This window comes from Rattus norvegicus, chromosome 5 (assembly GCF_036323735.1).
Source record: "Rattus norvegicus strain BN/NHsdMcwi chromosome 5, GRCr8, whole genome shotgun sequence".
NCBI classification, from domain to species: domain Eukaryota; kingdom Metazoa; phylum Chordata; class Mammalia; order Rodentia; family Muridae; genus Rattus; species Rattus norvegicus.
The window spans coordinates 122,945,699-122,964,400 of NC_086023.1; the positions used below are offsets into that span (position 1 = coordinate 122,945,699).

Below are 18,702 nucleotides of genomic sequence, written 5' to 3' on the forward strand. Positions count from 1 at the left end.
ATTCTCCTGAGAACAGATTTTGATTGTCCTTTAGGGTAAATGTTTGTCAGAGTTGATGAGGCATCTGCATATGAAACACATGGTCGCTGGTTTCCCGGGAATACTCTCTGCAGGACACAAGGGCTGGAGGGCACAATGGGGGCTTGAACAAACATCACAGGGGCAGAACAAAACCCGTTACTCTTTTACTCAGTTCGGTGATAAGCGGGAGGGTCAGTGTCTCTGAACCAGTTCTCCTGCATTTTTAACAATCTGTCTTCCTGAGTCAGATCCTGTTGCTGAGTTTTGAGCCAATTTAAAACTATCTTTCAATACGTGCAGGCAAAATACTCATACACATAAGAAAATAAAATAAATGTTAAAAATATATTTTTTAAAGAACAAAGTTGGAGACAAATACAATGTGATTTCAAGACTATCATCAAGCTGTAGTAAAGAAGACAATGAAAACTGTCTCCACGGGACAGGACAAAGGACCCAGAAACAGGATCCTAGCTAGATAACAACTCTAAACACAATTTCCAGGGTACTTTGGGAGAGAAAGGATAGACTTTCCCCAACAAATGGAAGAGTGGGTGTGCAGGGAGAAGGGGAAAGAAGGAAAAAAGAAGGAAATAAAGGAAGAACAGAAACCAGCCGAGCTATGTCTCACACATAAAAATATTTACTAAATGTTTTATAAAGATAAATGGCAAAGTAAATGATAGAAATTAGAGGAAAGTACAGGGGATACTCTTTTGATCTTAGGTTTAGCAAAGACTTCTGAGATAAAACATAAAAGAATTCCTGAATTATTTCCATTCTTAAGAAGGACATGTAAGTTAAAACCTCGTTTGCTCTTCCAAGTGTTTTCAGGTAAAAGGAAACCAGATCCCCAGACCTGAGCAAAGCCTTCAAAGCTGACACCAGATGAAGGACACCCTCCTGGAGTATCTGAAAGAAAATAACTTAGAATTCAGTAAGAGAAAAAAAACTGACTTGAAGACTTGGCAGGCAATCTGGGAAGACCATCTTTAATGAGCTAAGGACACATTAGCACATGAAAAGGATCTGAGGGGACCAGCAAGATGGCACAGCAGGAAAGACACCTTTGCTAAACCTGAACATCCCCCAGAAAACTGTATGGTGAAAGGGCAGAGCCAACTCCTGCAAGTTGACCTCTGACCTCCATAGATGCTTCACAGCTTGAGGGTTCACGCTCACACACACTCACACATGCATTAATAGTAACTGATAATTAAATCTTTAAAATAATCTCAAGATTCTTAGCCTTTCTTTAAAGTTAAGTTACAATGAGACCTCACTACTCACCAAGTACTTGAAAGGAAGATACACAATGCTGGTTAGTATGTGGGAATTCTGAGATTCACACACAGCTTCATTTTCCATTTTAGAAAAACACTTGGGGAGAAAAGAAGGGAAAGAGAGAGGGAAGGAAGGAGAGAAAGAAAGAAGACAGAGAGAGGAGGCAGGGCAAAGAAAGAAACAAAGGCAGTTGGGCTGTTACATTAAAAGGTAAAGTTACACCCAACACAAGCCCCCCTGATCCCTCATACATAGCAAGAAAAACTAGAGCCACGCCCACACAAAGACCTCCATATACTTTGACCACACCTGTGTGACAGATGAAAGCTGGAATGAACTCTAATATTCTTCAATGGGTGAGTGGATTTATCCTTTTTAAAAATATGATATATCCACTCACCAAGAGAAAAAATTAATTACTGATGCACAGAACTGCGTGGACAGCTATGAAGCGAAGTCCTCTAGGGAACAAGTCTGATCCCACCCCCAAGCACATGTCTGTTAGATGACATTCTAGAGAGTGCAGAGCGATACTGAGTGGTAAAAACACATAGAAAGTTCCTGAGGTTGGGGAGTGTAAAGCCGGACAGAGGGATTACAGACAGGCAGGAAGAAGTGTTGGGGACAATGGAAACCTGGGGTTTGGGCGTGTGTTGATTTTATAACATAGAAACGCATGAAATTCTACACAATAAGTCGTATCATCCTTATACCTCCATGAATCCTTTAAAAATGGTTCCTTCCATAATTTCATCTACCTGTGCTTTAATTTCTGTGACTAACTTTAACTGTGACAAACTAGGCAAGCTAAGGAATGAAGAACTAATAGAGTAGGTCTTTACCCCGGCATGCCTAAAGGACTCTGATCACACTACCTAATGAGCTAAAGTATTTCCCAGTGAGCCGTGATAACATGTAATGTAACATCTCCACATACACAAAAATCACAACACCGAAAGACTCCATTGTGAGGCTGACTGACAATTTTGGGCTGGTCCTCCACAACCTGAACATTTAACAAAAATAACCAGCCTCTTTTGGGCGACTGATGGCTTAACTGACAAAAGCTCTTACCCACGAGGTTGACGATCTGAGTCCATCCCTAGAACCCTCGTGGTGGAAGGAGAAAATACACTCCCCCAAGTTGTCCTCTGACTGCCACAGGTGTGTGTGCCTGCTCCTACACACGATAAATACGACTTTAGGCCATGTTTTCCTCTTTGCTTATGACATTTTAGCAGAGGGGTATATGTTACTCCTCAAAACAGATTGTCAAATCCCCTAAAGATAAGTTCAAACGTCCAGTTCTTGAAGTAGCCACCACTTTTAGAAACAAACTATATGTTTTCTAACAACTAAGGCTCTTTTAAAAAAAAAAAAAACAACCCAGCACTCGAGTTCTCAGGCAAGCTGGAAACGACTTGGCAAAGCATAGTTGTAACTTTGTCTTTAACTCTGGGGGTGTTTTAGGTTGTCAATCAAACCATTTCCGTCTGCACCACACCTTGCATCCCAGCATCCTGACCCTGTTTCTGCTCCTCCCTCCCATGTGTTTGGTGTTTCAGATGCATTGTTAAGATCACAGGAGAAATGGTGTTGTCCTTCCCTGCCGGTATCACCAGACACTTTGCCAACAACCCATCCCCAGCCGCTCTGACTTTTCGGGTGATAAATTCCAGCCGGTTAGAGCACGTCCTGCCGAACCCCCAACTTCTCTGCTGGTAAATATGATTCTGTGTACAGTCTTAAAGAGACGATTGTCTTGGCACCCTGTGAGTAGATAAGGTGTGCTCCCTGTGTGAACACTGTGGTTGCTTCTCTATAGTACAGACATGCAGATAGATTGACACCTAGACACCCTGGTACGTGCTAGCTGTCAAGTTTTCTGTGTGATGCTGTGCGAATGTATAGCTGTATATGCATTTGTGTTTTAGTGGCCGACTTCAAACAGGGTAAAGAGGCATTTTTAAAAGCTTCATATTGCTGACAATCTATACACACCTCTTTACTAACTAACAGTTGATAAGGGTAGTAGGTGAGAGACCCAGTAACTGGAAAACTTCTTGTACAAACACCTTTTTAGGTGACAATAGTATTGGAACTGTGGGATCTTCTTCCGTGCGAGTTTGGAAACCTTTCCTGTGAAACACACAACTTTACTACGGTGGTCGTCTGTTGGCATGCGTCACACCAGGGAAGGCCGTGTGGACTTGTTCCTGTAAATGCACACTTTTTCATTTCAAGCCTGAATCGCTGCCTTCATTATGGGCTTCTGCACATGTGCTGGTTTGTGGTGGGTGTGACAACCGTCACTCTTGACAGCTTCCTGCCCATCATTAAGTGTGGCTACTCTAGTAAAGTCTCTCTCCAAAGTGCCTGCACTCTGCCTTTACAGCCTCATTCCTTGGACTAGTGCCAACATCACGTCCCTGAGCTATAGCGATCACACTGGCTTCCTTCCTTGACTCTGGTCTGACCCAGTTCATTTTCACAGCCAGTGAACTTTATGAGCTCATTGCTTTTTGCTGTTTGCTCATAGCTGATGAGTGGCTTCATGTGGCCCATCGCCCAGAACCTCAGCTTGTCCCCATTGCCTCTGAGCATCTACCCAAATCCACGTACCCGTTCTCCTCATTAGTCCCTACGTATCAAAGACAAATGGAGTCAGGTCTCACACCAGGGCTTGGGGTGCTTATTCGCCCATCTTCTAATACTACCTTCCTATGGCCCCACTTCCTCTCAGCTCCTCCGCCTCCCCTGATCATCTCCTGCCCTCTCCAGCCCCAATGACTATCCCAAAGTAATTATGTCCCCCTGCCATTCTCCTGGATAATCCCCATTCTTTCCATTAAAAGTCACCTGTCCGCTGGTTTGTTCATTCACCATCCTGTCCCCATGATCCAATCTAGAGGGCATGGGACCCGGCTGCCATCCTTCATCCTGGGTGAAGAAGCAGCTGCAGGATAGACCAGGCAAACGGTGGTTGAACAGGCCGCTGAGCCCCAGCTGCCAGGGGTACTAAGCTTTTTAGAGGCCCAAGACTGCACTCTGCTTTCCTACTACTGTGATTACCGCCATTAAACTCCAAGACCATCTTGTTTATGAAGCGAGCTTTTGTAAATTAGACTAGTTCACAACCTGTGGGTTCTCCACCCTTTGGGTGTCAAACAACCCTCTCACAGGGGTCCCCTAAGACCATCAGAAAACACAGATATTTACATTATGATTCCTAACAGTAGCCAAGTTACAGTTATGAAGTAACAATAAAAATAATTTTATGATTGGGGATCACAACAACATGAGAAACTGTATTAAAGGTCACAGCATTCGGTAGGTTCAGAACAACCAGTTTATATGAACTTGGATGAAATCAAGCATGCTGGCAGAGGATGATCTTAGTGATGTTAACTATATCCTTCTTGGTTAGGCCAAATCTTCACTTTTTTCATTTAAGGTAAGGACTTACTGAGTACACCAGGCTGGCCTCTAACTTGAGATCCTCTTGCCTCAGTCTACTCAATGCCAGGATTCCAAGTGTGCACTACTTTTAACTGGTTAGTTTCTGAAAACCACTAGCTAAGCCAGTCCAAAGGAAAATAAATTTGCTCTCCCTTGATTGCACTGAATGATAAGTTTAGGTAGAAATAAGATGGGCTGGAGAGATGGCTCAGTGGTTAAGAGCACTGACTGCTCTTCCTAGAGGCCCTGAGTTCAAATCCCAGCAACCACATGGTGGCTCCCAACCATCTGTAATGGAATCTGATGCCTTCTTCTGGTGTGTCTAAAGAAAGTGACAGTGTATTCATATAAATAAATAAATCTTCTTTTAAAAATGTAAGATAATGTAGGCAGAGCTGTTAAGTATGGATGAGGAACTAGCTGGTTGTCAGTCTGCTGAGTCAATAGACAGGGCCTCACAGGAGTGCTTGAGGCACAGTGGTGCCTCCCTGTGAGAACCAGGTGGCTTATGGGACACCACGCCAAACTGCGCCGTGCCAGAACCACACTGGAGATGCTGTCCTGTGCATACTGTCAACGTTGGATGCAGAAACTGGAGATGCTCTGCTGAGATGCTTCTTGTGAAGGTGAAGGTGCCGATGAGATGCTGCTCAATGGTTGATTTTCTTCCCATCTTACAGTGATAATACGCAAAATGATGCCAATACCAAGGAATTCTGGGTAAACATGCCAAATCTGATGACTCACCTAAAGAAAGTCTCGGAACAAAAACCCCAGGCTACATACTATAATGTGGACATGCTTAAATATCAGGTAAGCCTATATGTATGGTCAGGGTTAGAGTGTTTCACATGACAAACTTACATTCTAAAATACCTAATATTGCATAAAGTGTCATTTCTTTTACTATTATTCAAATGCTGTGGTTCTAAAAACCTGAAGCCTTAAAGAACTATGCAGGGACTGGTGAGGAGAATATTAATTATAGCCAGACGTACAAAGTGAGGTGTTTTGTTTTGCCTATTATAGAAACATGACCCAAAAATTAATTTGAAAGTACACACTTATGATTATAGGTTATCACCTATAATAGTTCAGAGGTTAAGCTAAGCTAAGGAAAGCGCTTATTGCTCTTGCAAAGGACAGGGCTTCTGTTCCAACTTCCTAGTGGTCCATAACCCCAGTTCCTGAGGATCCAAGACCATCTTCTGGTCTCTGCTGATGCCTACAAGCATGTGGTGCACATAAACTCACACATGTGTGCATGCACGCACACACACACACATAATAAATCTATTTTTAAAATGTTATAGATATTGATAAGTTAGCTCAGCATAATCATGGTTAGAGCACAAGCATTCTAATACTTGTAATTTTAAATGATCAAGGATATCTAACCTAGATTTTTTTCCTAGGATAATAGTTCTAATCATGTATTAGTTCTAATGAAACGTATGCTGAGAAATAATGCAAAGATGGAGGAACCCCTCGCCAAAGGACTGTTGTGTGCTGAGGGAGTGGGGAGAGGTGAATTCTGCACTTCACACCAGGAATTCAAACTGATTTCACTGTCCTAAGGCAATCTTTCATTATTCAAACCTGGCCTTCTCTCGTTCTGACTCCCTCACTGTCGGCTCTAACTAGACTGCATAGACTGTAGTCTTTCCAGACAGAGGACCTGGGTTCAGGTCTTCTGATCTCATGGAATCTCAAGGAAACAGATCTAAAAAGAATGGTGGCAATGCCCAGCATGCTCTGCCTCCCTGGTTTGTCATGAAGGGCAAACATGACGTGCATGTTGACAGTTAACAAGTGTGAAGGACTCGCTTCCTTGCTGTATGCTAGACATGGTGCTGTTCCTCCTTGGGTCTTCCTGACAGCCTACGAGCTATGTTGTTTTTATAATTCCCATTTGGCAGATGAGAAAATAATCGAGGCTGAGCCAATTTAGTGACGCGTCCAAGATCAGCCAGGTTGCTGAGCGGCAGACCAGAATTCACACCCAAGACTGTCCAGTCTTGTGGCTGCAGCTTCTAACCAACATGCTGGCCCACCTTCCTAAGTACAGAAAATGCACTTGTGGACTCTAACTGTTGTAGGGATTTCCACAGATGGCATTATACATCTAATCGTCACAGTTACCTCAAGGACCCAACACTCCCACCTGTATCCCGCCTGTCACCTGCACTCCCTTTTCCCTGGGATCCCGTTTCTGAATACCAGGAACATTAGTGTGACATTTGGATTTGTAAGCCCAGTCCAGTGTGAGCCAAGCGCAGTCTCTGGTGCTAGATTAACAGTTGAGACTTACATGTTCTCTCTCCTGTCCTTTGGCAAGGTGTCTGCCCAGGGCATTCAGTCCACACCTCTGAACTTGGCGGTGAACTGGCGGTGTGAACCTGGGAGCACTGACCTGCGCATAGACTATAAGTACAACACGGATGCCATGACCACCGCGGTGGCCCTTAACAACGTGCAGTTCCTGGTCCCCATAGACGGAGGAGTGACCAAGCTTCAGGCTGTGCTTCCTCCAGCAGTCTGGTAAAAAGCGTCACATCCCCCTCCCCCTGCTCTGTTCTCCAAAAGAAGCCCGCTGAAGGGACTGTACACTTTCTAGCTCCAGGCTTTACTGTGTGAGGAGATCTCAGAAGCCAGTGCGAGGACTTGGGTAGAAACAAAAAACTACCACAGATCAGTAGAGCAGAAAAAGGCTTTAATCAGGGAAATCTGATGTTTAGCTTTCTGTGCAAGCACTAAACAGAGGCTTTCCTCTGGATCTCAGCTGAAAGTGAGTGTTCCCGGTGCACTGTAGAATGTCCTGCACAGGGCCTAGGGAAGGAGAGGAGTTGGCTGCTAGGAAAATCAAGTTGGTTTGGCTCCTAACAGTTTGATTCCCATGATCAGAAAACACTACTGGCCTAACTCCTTCTCAACACACACACACCCAGGAGCCCAGGCTGGACCCTGTGTTTGAAGACTCTTTCCATTCCAGTTGCTGGTTAGGGAAATAGCACACAGGTTCACCTCTTCAACCTCCCAAGCTTCAGCATCCCTTGCAGCTAGGACCTTAACCGCAGGGGTGTCTGGGGAATGCAGTGTTCCACTGAACCGCCAAACCGTAGAAAGGCTAGCAGCTGGTGGGAATCAGATAGGACTAGAAAATGCTGAATGCTAGACTCTGGAATGGGGGATGAAGAGAGCTTCACTTTTTTTTCCACAAGTACCAGCACCAATGTAGAATAGCTCTTTAAAACTAATGCGGGACCTGGAGAGATGGCTCAGAGGTTAAGAGCACTGACTGCCCTTCAGAGGTTCTGAGTTCAATCCCAACAACCACATAATGGGTCACAAGCATCTGTAATGGGATCTGATGCCCTCTTCTGTCGTGCAGGCATACATGCAAACACAGCATTCATACACATTCATAAATAAATGTTTTAGAAAATAAAACAAGGCAAATGTGAGCCAGCACTAGCCAGAACTGTCAGTGCAAGTTACCTGAACCTCACAATTAGCAAATGCTTCTCATCTATTTTCTGGGTAGATTCTAAGGACTGTATTAACCTCTATTTTTCTGGCATTGCTCTGGCTCCATAGAATAAGGAAAAGGAAGAATGTTTATGCATGTAGGGTTACAAGTAAAGTTAGGCAGTGCTAAATGTTTTGAGCCCATTTTAATTTAGCACTCTCTGGAAATGTGGCACCTGTTGAACAAATTCTTTGTGTATGAAAAAGCCCTTTCTTTTATCTTTAGGAATGCTGAACAACAGAGAATACTATGGAAGATTCCTGACATCTCCCAGAAGTCAGAAAATGGAGGTAATGTAATCACAGGCTTAAATCTGATGTAACTCACAGGTATTGGCCAACTGTGAACCCAAAACCGGGTAGCCCTAGAAGGAAGCAGAATGTTTCCTTATACTTTCTTTACTCACTAACATCTATCAAAGCAAGTGGCACCTTCCTCTCTCCTTTCCCGCCAAGTCCTCAACTCCCAAAGACGACAACATGTGTCTGTCCTGTGTCATGTCCCACATACATGTCTTTTCTTTTTCCCCCTAATGTTAATCACGGGCTGGAAAGGATTTAGCTATCCTTGCAGCATGCTGCAAATTTCAAAGGACCATTCTGCTGACGTACTCCCACCAGTTGCTCACAGTGCTTAAGGATGCTTTACTCGCCATCATTTTGCAAAGGAAGACCACGCTGCTTCCTAGGCCGCCCAGTTTTGCCCAGCTCACCTAAGCGCAGTTTCAAAGTTAAGTGCAGAATGCTGCCGGCTGCTGTCTTGCAGTAATGCTCTTCTTTTAAAGGCGTAGGTTCTTTACTGGCGAGATTTCAATTATCCGAAGGCCCCAGCAAACCTTCCCCATTGGTTGTTCAGTTCACGAGTGAAGGAAGCACTCTTTCTGGCTGTGACATTGAGCTCGTTGGAGCAGGCTACCGGTTTTCACTCATTAAGAAGAGGTTTGCTGCAGGTAAGTGGATAGCTAACCCTCCTCGAACAGGACCTGGCTGTGACCTCTCTCCTAATATTCAGCCTCCTCACAGCTTCTATCCCCACAGCCCATTAGAAAGCAAACTGACCACTGAATCGCGTACGGGTGAACTGGTCATGCCAGTGTGAAGGCTCTGGTTGCTTGTGCCAGGTCTGTTTCTTGTGTTGGACTGAGTCATTGTGCCCATCTGGTTGATCTGCATATTGAAGTCAGTGGGATACGTCCTGCCACCGTATAACCAAACAAGATTGACAGACTAGACCTTGACGTGAAAATATATTTTTGAAACAGGGCAAAAAGCATAAAAATCTGTGTCATGCCTAAGGCATAGGAGCTTTAGATTCCTAGGAAGGTTTTTTTCCACCAACTTAACCTTCTCAGGCTAAGCTAAGGCCTGGGAAGATCTTTTCTTTTTTTTAATTCTTTAAAAGCAATGTGTTTAATGTGTCTGGGAGATGGCCCAGCAAGTTAAAGGCATGTGCCATGTGAGCCTGGCAACATAGGTTAGGTCCCAATGTGTAAGGAGAGAACCTGAAACAGTTGTCCTCTAACCTCCACACATGTGCTGCCTCATACATTCTCACACACACATCATGTAAACATGTACTATAATAATTTTTTTAAAAAGAATATGTGTAGTTTTGAGCTGGTGAAATGAATTAATGAATAAAGGTGCTTGTCACCAAGCCTGATAACCTGCCTGAGTTTGACTCCTTGGGAGTCAAGATAATGGAGAAGAAATCCAACTCCCACAAGTTGTTATGTACATGCTGAGGTAGACATTCTCTCTAGACAGACAGACGGACAGATGGGCAGACGGATGGACGGATGATAGATAGATAGATAGATAGATAGATAGATAGATAGATAGATAGATAAACAGACAGACAGATATCTACAGAAGATATGAACTGTTTGCCCAGTAACTAGGTATGGCACAAACAATAGAGCTTTTATGGAGGGCAGGACCTCCCCAGTAATAAAGTGACTGCTCTTGTCAATGGCTTGCACAGATAAACCTTGAGCCTTACACGTGCAAAGCAAGCATGTTCTCCCCTCCTTCTTCCTCCCCTGGGTGCCGGTTTCTATGACTACTGCTCTGATGTAATTAATTATTGATTATATCTCTTTCACTCTCAAATGAACTAAGTCCAAAATAAATATGAATGGCTTCTCATATTCAGAGACAAATCCCTGACCCACCTGGGCAGGATTCAGAATGCTCAGCAAACTGTCTGCAGAAGTAGAAATGGTGACTATGATGTGGAGAACTAAGAAACCTGAAGACCTCACAACTTTGTAGGCACGTAGCTCCCCGAGCATTCAGGGTTTGGTTCTAAGGGGTAGAACAGGAGCAATAGATCAGCCATTGAGCTTGTAGATGGCATATTGATCTTTGATTTTGTTTTGCAGGAAAATACTTGGCAGATAACTAATAAAAAGTCATGCAAGGATTTGGAAGATCCGTGCCCCGGAGAACTGTTGTTTGAGAGACATGTTTTAATCTGGTTTGATGAAAACAAACCGATGTCCGTACTTGGGGTCTGTCAGCTGGAAGGTCCTGGCTTTCAGCAGTGACTTCCCACACCCAGTACTATGATGATCAGTTCTACAGTATTTACTTATAGGTGTAATATTTGTTAATGGTTTTAAAAATGTAATTATTGTATTTGTAAACTGTACCTTCATTCCAGTAAGGCAGTTAGACACTTGGGTTTTAGCATTTTCCATTCCTGAAACGGATGTAATTTAAATTGTGGTATGTAAATTTATTAGTAGTACTGTTGAATGGCACAATGCTTACAGAGATACAGTGCATTTTGTCAATATATAAAATTTAAATATAATATTGATAGTTATCGTAAAGGGGGTGCCACGCATCAAGAACCTTAAATGGAACCAGAAACAAAACACCCAACTTACTTTCCTTCACTCTTTACTATGTCTCCCTCTAGTGCTCAAGAAAACTTCTAGCTTCAGTTTAGTGGGTTAAATTCAGAACCTATTTCAGAAAAAAAAAATTCTAAAGTTACAGCATATTCAAAGAGAAACATTAATTACCACTTTTTAAAGAGCTTTTTTTTCAAACTGCAAATTTCATAAAAATGCAAACTGTGTAAACAGGGCCTCTTATTTTTATAACTTGTGTAAAAAGGGAAAAGTAATTCATATTTAAAGTTTGAGTATATTAAATTATATCCAAGAGTGCAAAGGAGGTTGAAATCTTACCTGACCCCCAAGTCCCTTCTCTGCAGTTTAGCAAATGTGGAGTCTGCTAAATCATCAGATTAAAGCCAACCTGACTTTTAAAGTTTCAAGGCTTTCTGTCGCTGAACTGGTGAAAACTTTTGCACAATTGCTGGGAGCAGAGGGGCCTCTGTCGTCCAGCATCCAGGGGTGGGTACCTTGTTTCTTCTTTACTCATGAGATCAAAACACAGAGAAGCATGGAGGGGAAAAAAAAAAGTTCCCTGTTCCATCCAAGGAGAATTTTAAACTTAGCATTTACATCTTGGGGAAAGAAGAAATACGCTTTATAAGTGGAATTCTGTTCACCTTGTCATCCTATGAGTACTTTTTGGATGATTTTAAGATTCATCATAGACAACTGTGACTCTTGGGGAATTGAAAGCAGAGTCAGCACGGTGGCCTTGAATGTCAGTAAATGCCACAGATCCAGGATGAGGGTGTCTCTCCCACTGGGTGGGAATCAGAGCAGTGTCGTGTGAGGCATGACGAACAGTTCTTCCAGCAAACCACAAGTTATTTTAAACAGAAAATAGTTCCTGTTCGAGGCCCTCCTATTCAACAACTCCACCTGAGGTGGGGTGTGTAGCGTTTTCTGCTGAATCTCGTTTCCGTATCCGCTCAAATTTAACCAGGAGCTGTCAGCTCCTTTCAAGTTTAGAGTCAAATTCAAATTTTTGAGTCTTACTTCAACTGTGAGGTTGTGGCTGGCAGTTGTTTCTAGTGAGCTCTGTAGTGTGTCTGTGTTCTCTTCGATCAGTGCTTGCCACCAAAAGGATGTCCAAGAGGATCCTTTTTTACCTGCGAGCGATTCATCTATTTAAAACAGGCTCCTGCCTAATTCCCCAAAGCAGCCGGCCTTTGAAGGCTTTCTGAATAAACTAATTTGTTCAGAAAAAGCTTGGCCTTGAAACCAAACTAGAGAAATAAAATGTAAAATTTAACTCTAATGGAACATGTGGAAATGAAAAAAACTTAAGCCAATGGAGAGTAAGAAGCAGAAAAAAGGAAGCTTATCTAGAATGGGATTATACAATGTTTTTAAGTAGTCAATTCATGGAAAAATATTGAATATTAACACAGAGCATATTAAAATATGTAAATATTACTGTTTCTCATGTCTTTCTCTTTCTATCTTATTTTATGAGGTTTTAGAATGAATTGGTCCTTAGATACACAGTGTTTCTTTCCAAAAAGTAATTTTGTTGATATTGTAAAAAAAATGTAAGTAAGGATAAAGATTTGAGTAGGCTCTAACATTGTTCAAATGTTTCCAGGAACCAAATCGGAAACTATGAAGAAATCTTGTAATCCCTTAATTGACTCTTGTGATCTCAAAACTAAGAATTGAATATTCAGAGCTTCATTGGGGAAGGGGTGGTTCCTTCCGGTTCGGAAAGTAGGTCAAATAACAACAGATGCTCACATCAGAGGTGATGTCAGTGTTGTTTGGTTTTTAAACTTGTACTCTTTCATCTCCTGGTAGAAGCTCTATGTGCAGTACTGTGGGATAAAAATTCAAGTTCTGAGACGTGGTCCAAGACTAGGCAGGCCAGGTCTCAGTTATCAATGTCTATGGGGTCAGGTTCCCTTTTGTCCAAACAGAATGGGTTAGCTCATAGCCAGATGGTTTGCCGGTCAGTAAGCTAAATTAAGACTAAGTTCTAGTTAGTCAGAGAGCTATTTCCTAAATACTCTGACTTTTAAAGCTGATAGAAAGTGTAAATGTTTTATTTTGGTGACATGGAAAGTATGTTTTCCTCTTCAAATAAATCCCATATTTTTATGAAATTTTCAAAAATAAATTCTTGTTTAAATTAGTCTCAATTTTATCACAATTGGAACTTGCAATTGCTAATTTAAAACTCTATGAGATACACCTACAGCTAGAATGACAACTCCCTGGCTGCTATTCCGGACACAGCTTACCTCTAAAGAAAGACTGTTCGTGTGCAAATGGTGACTGGAAAGTCAAAGAGCAGTTGCTTGGGCTTTTTTACGGTTTACATACTTCTCCTCAGTCTCAGCCTGCAAACTACCAGAGCCATAGTTACACACGTTTGCACCTTTAATTCTTCTTTTGAAGGAAGCAAATCTACCTTTGCTCTGCCACCGATGCCTGATGTGCAAACTCAGATGCGTCCCTGTCTTCTTCTCACCTTTATGGTGAGAGTGGGGCCATATGTAGGTTTCAAGCTTTCTCTTAATGGGACTTCTATTTTTCTCTAATAAGAGTGTGCCTAGAATCCTGTAAAGCAGAATGTTGCCAGGCAGAGAGGGATTTCTCCAGACACTGAAACAGTATCACAATTGGTAAATGATTCCAAAGTATCTTCCAGCTCTGAAGAACTGCAGTTCTCTTTAACCGGAATAACTACCTTTGGAGACTGTAAGAACGTGTGTAGTGATAGTGATTAGCTGCTACACAATAAAAATAGCCATACGGTGAGTGCACCTGGGCTGTCAGTCACCGCAGGTGTCACTTCATTCAACCTTAAACTCCAAAGTGGCAAACAGGCTTTTTTCAGCCTGTCTTCCCGATGACGGTATTGAGGCTTAGGGTTGATTCATTTCCCCAACGTGACATCACAAGCTAGTAATGACCCCAATTATCCTGACAATAGACTGAGTGCCCTTGCTGTTTCATTTGGTTCATTTGGGTAAACTAATCAAATGGAATGACAAGATAAATGGCACTTTGAAAAGTTTGCAGTGAAAGTGTTGAAGATGACCCTGATAAGATGTTATTTTCAAAGAATAGATGTCTCTTCAAAGAACGGAACGTGAGACTCTTTGTTTCCAAGCAATCATAATAGGGTCATGATTTAAATTGAGGCCCCGTTATATGTTAAGACCCTAAACACACTGCAACGCGTACCAGCAAGTCTTTATCAATCTCTAGGGATAGAACTTGGGGATCTATACCTTGGTAAGTGCCCAAAAGCTGAGCACCGTGACCCTAATAGTTCTCTAGGGCCCTTTTCACGGCTCACTCTATGGTTGACTTAAACATTTAATTTCTAAGGTAAATGCCATTTTTCTAATTTTTTCCCCCAATTCAGTCTAATTAATAGTAGCTCCTTGCTTGCAAGGGGCATTCTTGGACAGTAAACCTGGAAATTGACTTTATTTCGTACACTCTTGGCTTTATAAACATAGATTAGCCCTCACTCCGGAAAGAATTTTTACCAATTTTTACTTTGTTTTGCCTTTCCTCAAACCAATTACAGGTCGTCAGTAAAAGTTGAACGATAGTAAAATATGCAAATACCCACTAGAATGAAAGAGAGATTAGAGAGAAAGAGAGAGAGAGAGAGAGAATGTGTTAGAGATTCCTCCTCCCCCAGAGAGAATGCATTTGCAAAATCCCAGTCAAATGTATTTATTTAGTCATGTGACTTTTTCTGTTAAGCAACTTCTAAAATCTGAAATTGAGGGTTTTTAGTGACATCAGCGAGGGCTCAGAATATAGCTTAGAAACTTAATATATGGAAATGTGATGCTCCCATGGTGCCCCTCGTGAAGTTCACCTCAAGCAAGAGTCAAATTGTTGGTATAAATAACTAAATCAAGTCAAGTGACACTGATCAAGGAGACTCTTATAAATAAACCTCTCTACCATGCTTACTGACTGAATTTATCTCTGAGCTGTGTTGGACTTTCCCTTCTCAGCTTTTTGTTTGTGTGATGTTGGTTTTGTTCGTGCCTACAATGTAGAGCACCATTCTCTCACTTAGGAATTAAATATGGCTTCTCTCATGCTTCTGTGTTAATCCATAGAATGAGGAGGAGGAATGGGAGCAGGCTGTGCTCTTTATATCTCGAAATATCACAAATAAACAAACCAAAAGCAATGGCCTCTCTCACCTATCACTGCTCTGGGGCTATGCTGTCTGCAGTAAGCCAGAGTCACATTGTTAGTATCCAGTTGAAATAAAGTCCCTTCTTGAAAGACTGTCAACTTTTAGGATTGGTTGCCGTGACTGAGGATGGCCTTTTTGACTGGTTTCATGTTTAGTTTCTGCTTTCTATCCTAAATGGGAATTGGGGTGGGGGTGGAGATTGTGCACATGTGTCATGGGTATAATATTTTTTTCTCTAGACTGAACTTCTGGTTTCCTCCCTTTCTCCCTGGAGTCCATTTAACCTGTGCTAAATGCTAGTCTCATAAGAAAAAGAGATTTCAGTACAAAGCCAGTGCAGATTAAAGTGATCCTTCATGCTGTTTTACAGAAAGAGAAGTATGGTGTATTTGAACTATATCCATCAGTATTTTCCAAATCATGTTTGATTTATTTGCACAAGCAAACCCCCATGGTGTTCAGAAATACATGGTCCTATGTCACAGCTGTCTCCGTTTAGATATGGGCAATTACATTCACAGTCTTTGTGAAACTTAGAGTGGTACTGAACTGGTAAAATGATAGTTTTAAGTATAAGAGTATCCTTTGAGAAACTTTAGGAAATTTTTCTTCTTCTCCGTTGAAGGATATATATACCAAATTATATAAGAAAGAGGGTCTGGCTAAGATAATTGTAGCTTTAAGGGAATTTTGCCCAATGAAAGTAAATTGTTATCCACACTCACTAGTACCTTTTAGTGAGTTTTACTTTCTAAAAAAAAAAAAACCTCTTAACCCAGCATGAAAATTGTTTCAGTTTTTAAAGATCTGAACCTACGATCAATATTCCAAGCCCCTATTTATTGGAAAGCTTCCAAATCCTTGGAGTAATTAGCACTAGAGAAGAATCTGCAGTGATATTTGTCTGAACAACTTCGAGAAACAAGATCATGTTAGAGTGATCCTGATTATTTTCACATAACTTTTAGAATCCTATGAAAACATTTTAGTTAAGGCCAAATGCAGTGCACTTCTTTCTCAGCACAGAATCAGAGGATTAACCCTGAGGATTGGGCTTTGTTTTGTTATTTACTTTTTTTAAAAAATCATTTTTTACATAAAATCAAATAAAAAGTGTTCCTTTATTTAAAAACTGTTTGTAGAGACAGAAATGACATTATGTTTTCTGAACATAGTTCAACCTTTAACCCACTCAGTCTGTGAATCATTCATTTCCTGAAAGAAAAGCTACCCATAAATTCCCTGCTTCCTAGACTAAGCACAGCGTGCATATCTTAACTCCGCCCGACTCAGTCAACCTCTCTACCTTATTGACATATTTTCTGGCAAAAACGAATGTGGAATATCATTTACTCATCATCACCTTAAGCTATTTAAAATAACGAGCCAAATGACTATCTCAGAAGATCCAGTAGCTGGTATTTTTCTTCGGAGTTGCTGGGATGACATTTCTTAAAGCTGCATTGATTCCAAGGGTTGGTGTTTAATTACTGCTTTTTAAATTGAATACGTGTGGAAGAGATTGGTGCCTCTCCCTCTGTCTTCCTACCCCTTCTATTCTCCTCATCCTCCTCCCACCCACCACACCCCACTCCACCCCTTTTCTCAGTCAGAGGGAACTGGATAATTGCTGTTGAATAATTATTCTGGAAACCAGCTGTGGGGGACACTCTAGCCCTACCTACCAGCAAAGCAGGAATTTTCAGGGCTGGGTTTTAGGCTGTTTGAACACTGTTATATTTCAAGTGAAAAGTCATCTCATTAATTTTTCCCTTGTATAGGGCAAACCCTTTCTGAATGAAGTGACTGGTTTGAATCATCATTTCCCACCAAGTGGCAGTGGAAGCCATTGGGGTTTTACTGTTAACAATAAGAAACTAGGAAAGGCATCACAGAGGAATTTTGCTGTGTTTCTAACTTAGAGTTATGCAATCCATCCAGTCAGTGACGATGTTTATCAGTGTGTACTTTGACCTGGTAGTGGCCTTTATTTCAAATTATCCGTGATCCATGTAGCAAAAGTGCACTGACTCTTTATAATCCTGTACTGTGTATACCATTGCACAAAACATCTTGGGCATCAAATATTCACAGAAGAAACTGTGCGCTCAAATACTCGAGTACATTTTAAATGTAGTCGAAAAGCCAATGCCTCGTCTTTGTTCCTTCCTGCTCATTTCAACAGTATGACTTACTGCCTCGTCCGTCCGTCCGCAGTAAGGCTTACGGCTTCCTGTGAGCTCAGACCACCAAAGCTGCAGAGGCCTGCTCCCTCTGACAAGCTGTGAGCTCTCTCCTGGGCAGGCAGGACAGGATGTGGCTGGACGGATTGAAGATAGTAATCATGAGAACACCTTCACGTCACTCGCCTTACGAGTTAGCAGCAGCGTGGATGTCACTTTTTGTAACTGGTGATTTTTATAAATGTTCCTGCCTTCATAATCCTCCCAGTCACCCATCTCACAGAATCTTGAATATGCAATTACTCTTCGTGACACATTGATGCAAATCGGGTTCCCATTTGAAAATGGAGTTTAATGTAAGTTGTTATTGAAATGTGACTTTTTTTTTCCTCCTGGAAAATAAATGAAAAAATATGAAAATAAACCAGACTGCGAGCCTTTTATTTCCTGCATCTTAAATTTTCATCTGCATTTATGGAAACTGTAATTCCATAATCAGGGAAAGGGCGATAGAGCCAAGATCTGGCAAAGGCAAGAGCTTTCAAGTAGGAGGAGTTCAATTGCATGCTTTGACTAGAGACCAGAGCACGTTACACCATAGTTCTCAATGTCCTCATAAAAACAAGTGAATAAGGAAGGAGGTCTGGAGAGATGGCTTAGCAACTAAGAGGACTAGCTGCTTTTCCAAAGGACCCAGGTCCAATTCTCAGCACCCACATGGCAATTCACAACTATCTGCAATTCCAATTCCAGGGGATCTGACACCCTCACAGAAACATTCATGCAGGCAGAAAACCAATGCATGCAAAATAAAAATAAATAAATCATTAAAAAAATAAAAATGAATAACAAGATTTCTACAACATCGGGGCTTTAAGTTTAAATGAGGGTGCAGCCCTTGGTCACGGAATAGATATCTACTTGGTTGGTAGTAGTCAATGGGCAATCTTTCCTGCTTTTATGTTTGTGTAAACAGGGATCTGGGTGGGCTTGAGTGCTCTTTGAACACTTCGCTGGAATCCGGATGCTAATTACCGTCCTGGCCCCTGCGGACCAAGAGAACATTTGTGGAGGACCCTGCTGTAGGCTGTACGCTGTGGGCAGCGTCCTGTCTCTTCAGTGGGTGTCCACTACAGCAGGGAGGATA

The 18,702-nt window shown here is 41.9% G+C and overlaps 1 protein-coding gene across 31 annotated transcripts in view; it reads left to right on the top strand.

The window, feature by feature from the left end:
• Sgip1 (SH3GL interacting endocytic adaptor 1) overlaps positions 1–17,979 on the top strand; it is a 208,462-nt gene extending 190,483 nt beyond the window's left edge. For 30 of the 31 annotated variants that reach the window (XM_063287659.1, XM_063287674.1, XM_063287665.1 and 27 more), the window contains 6 exons: positions 2,871–3,026; positions 5,445–5,577; positions 7,103–7,305; positions 8,519–8,583; positions 9,078–9,242; positions 10,677–17,979. In XM_063287659.1, the coding sequence (XP_063143729.1) occupies positions 2,871–3,026; positions 5,445–5,577; positions 7,103–7,305; positions 8,519–8,583; positions 9,078–9,242; positions 10,677–10,699 (745 nt within the window). In that variant the 3' untranslated portion in view covers positions 10,700–17,979. The remainder of the gene's footprint in view (positions 1–2,870; positions 3,027–5,444; positions 5,578–7,102; positions 7,306–8,518; positions 8,584–9,077; positions 9,243–10,676) is intronic. The other variant, NM_001376936.1, reaches the window with a different exon arrangement.
• The last annotated feature ends 723 nt before the right edge of the window (positions 17,980–18,702 follow it).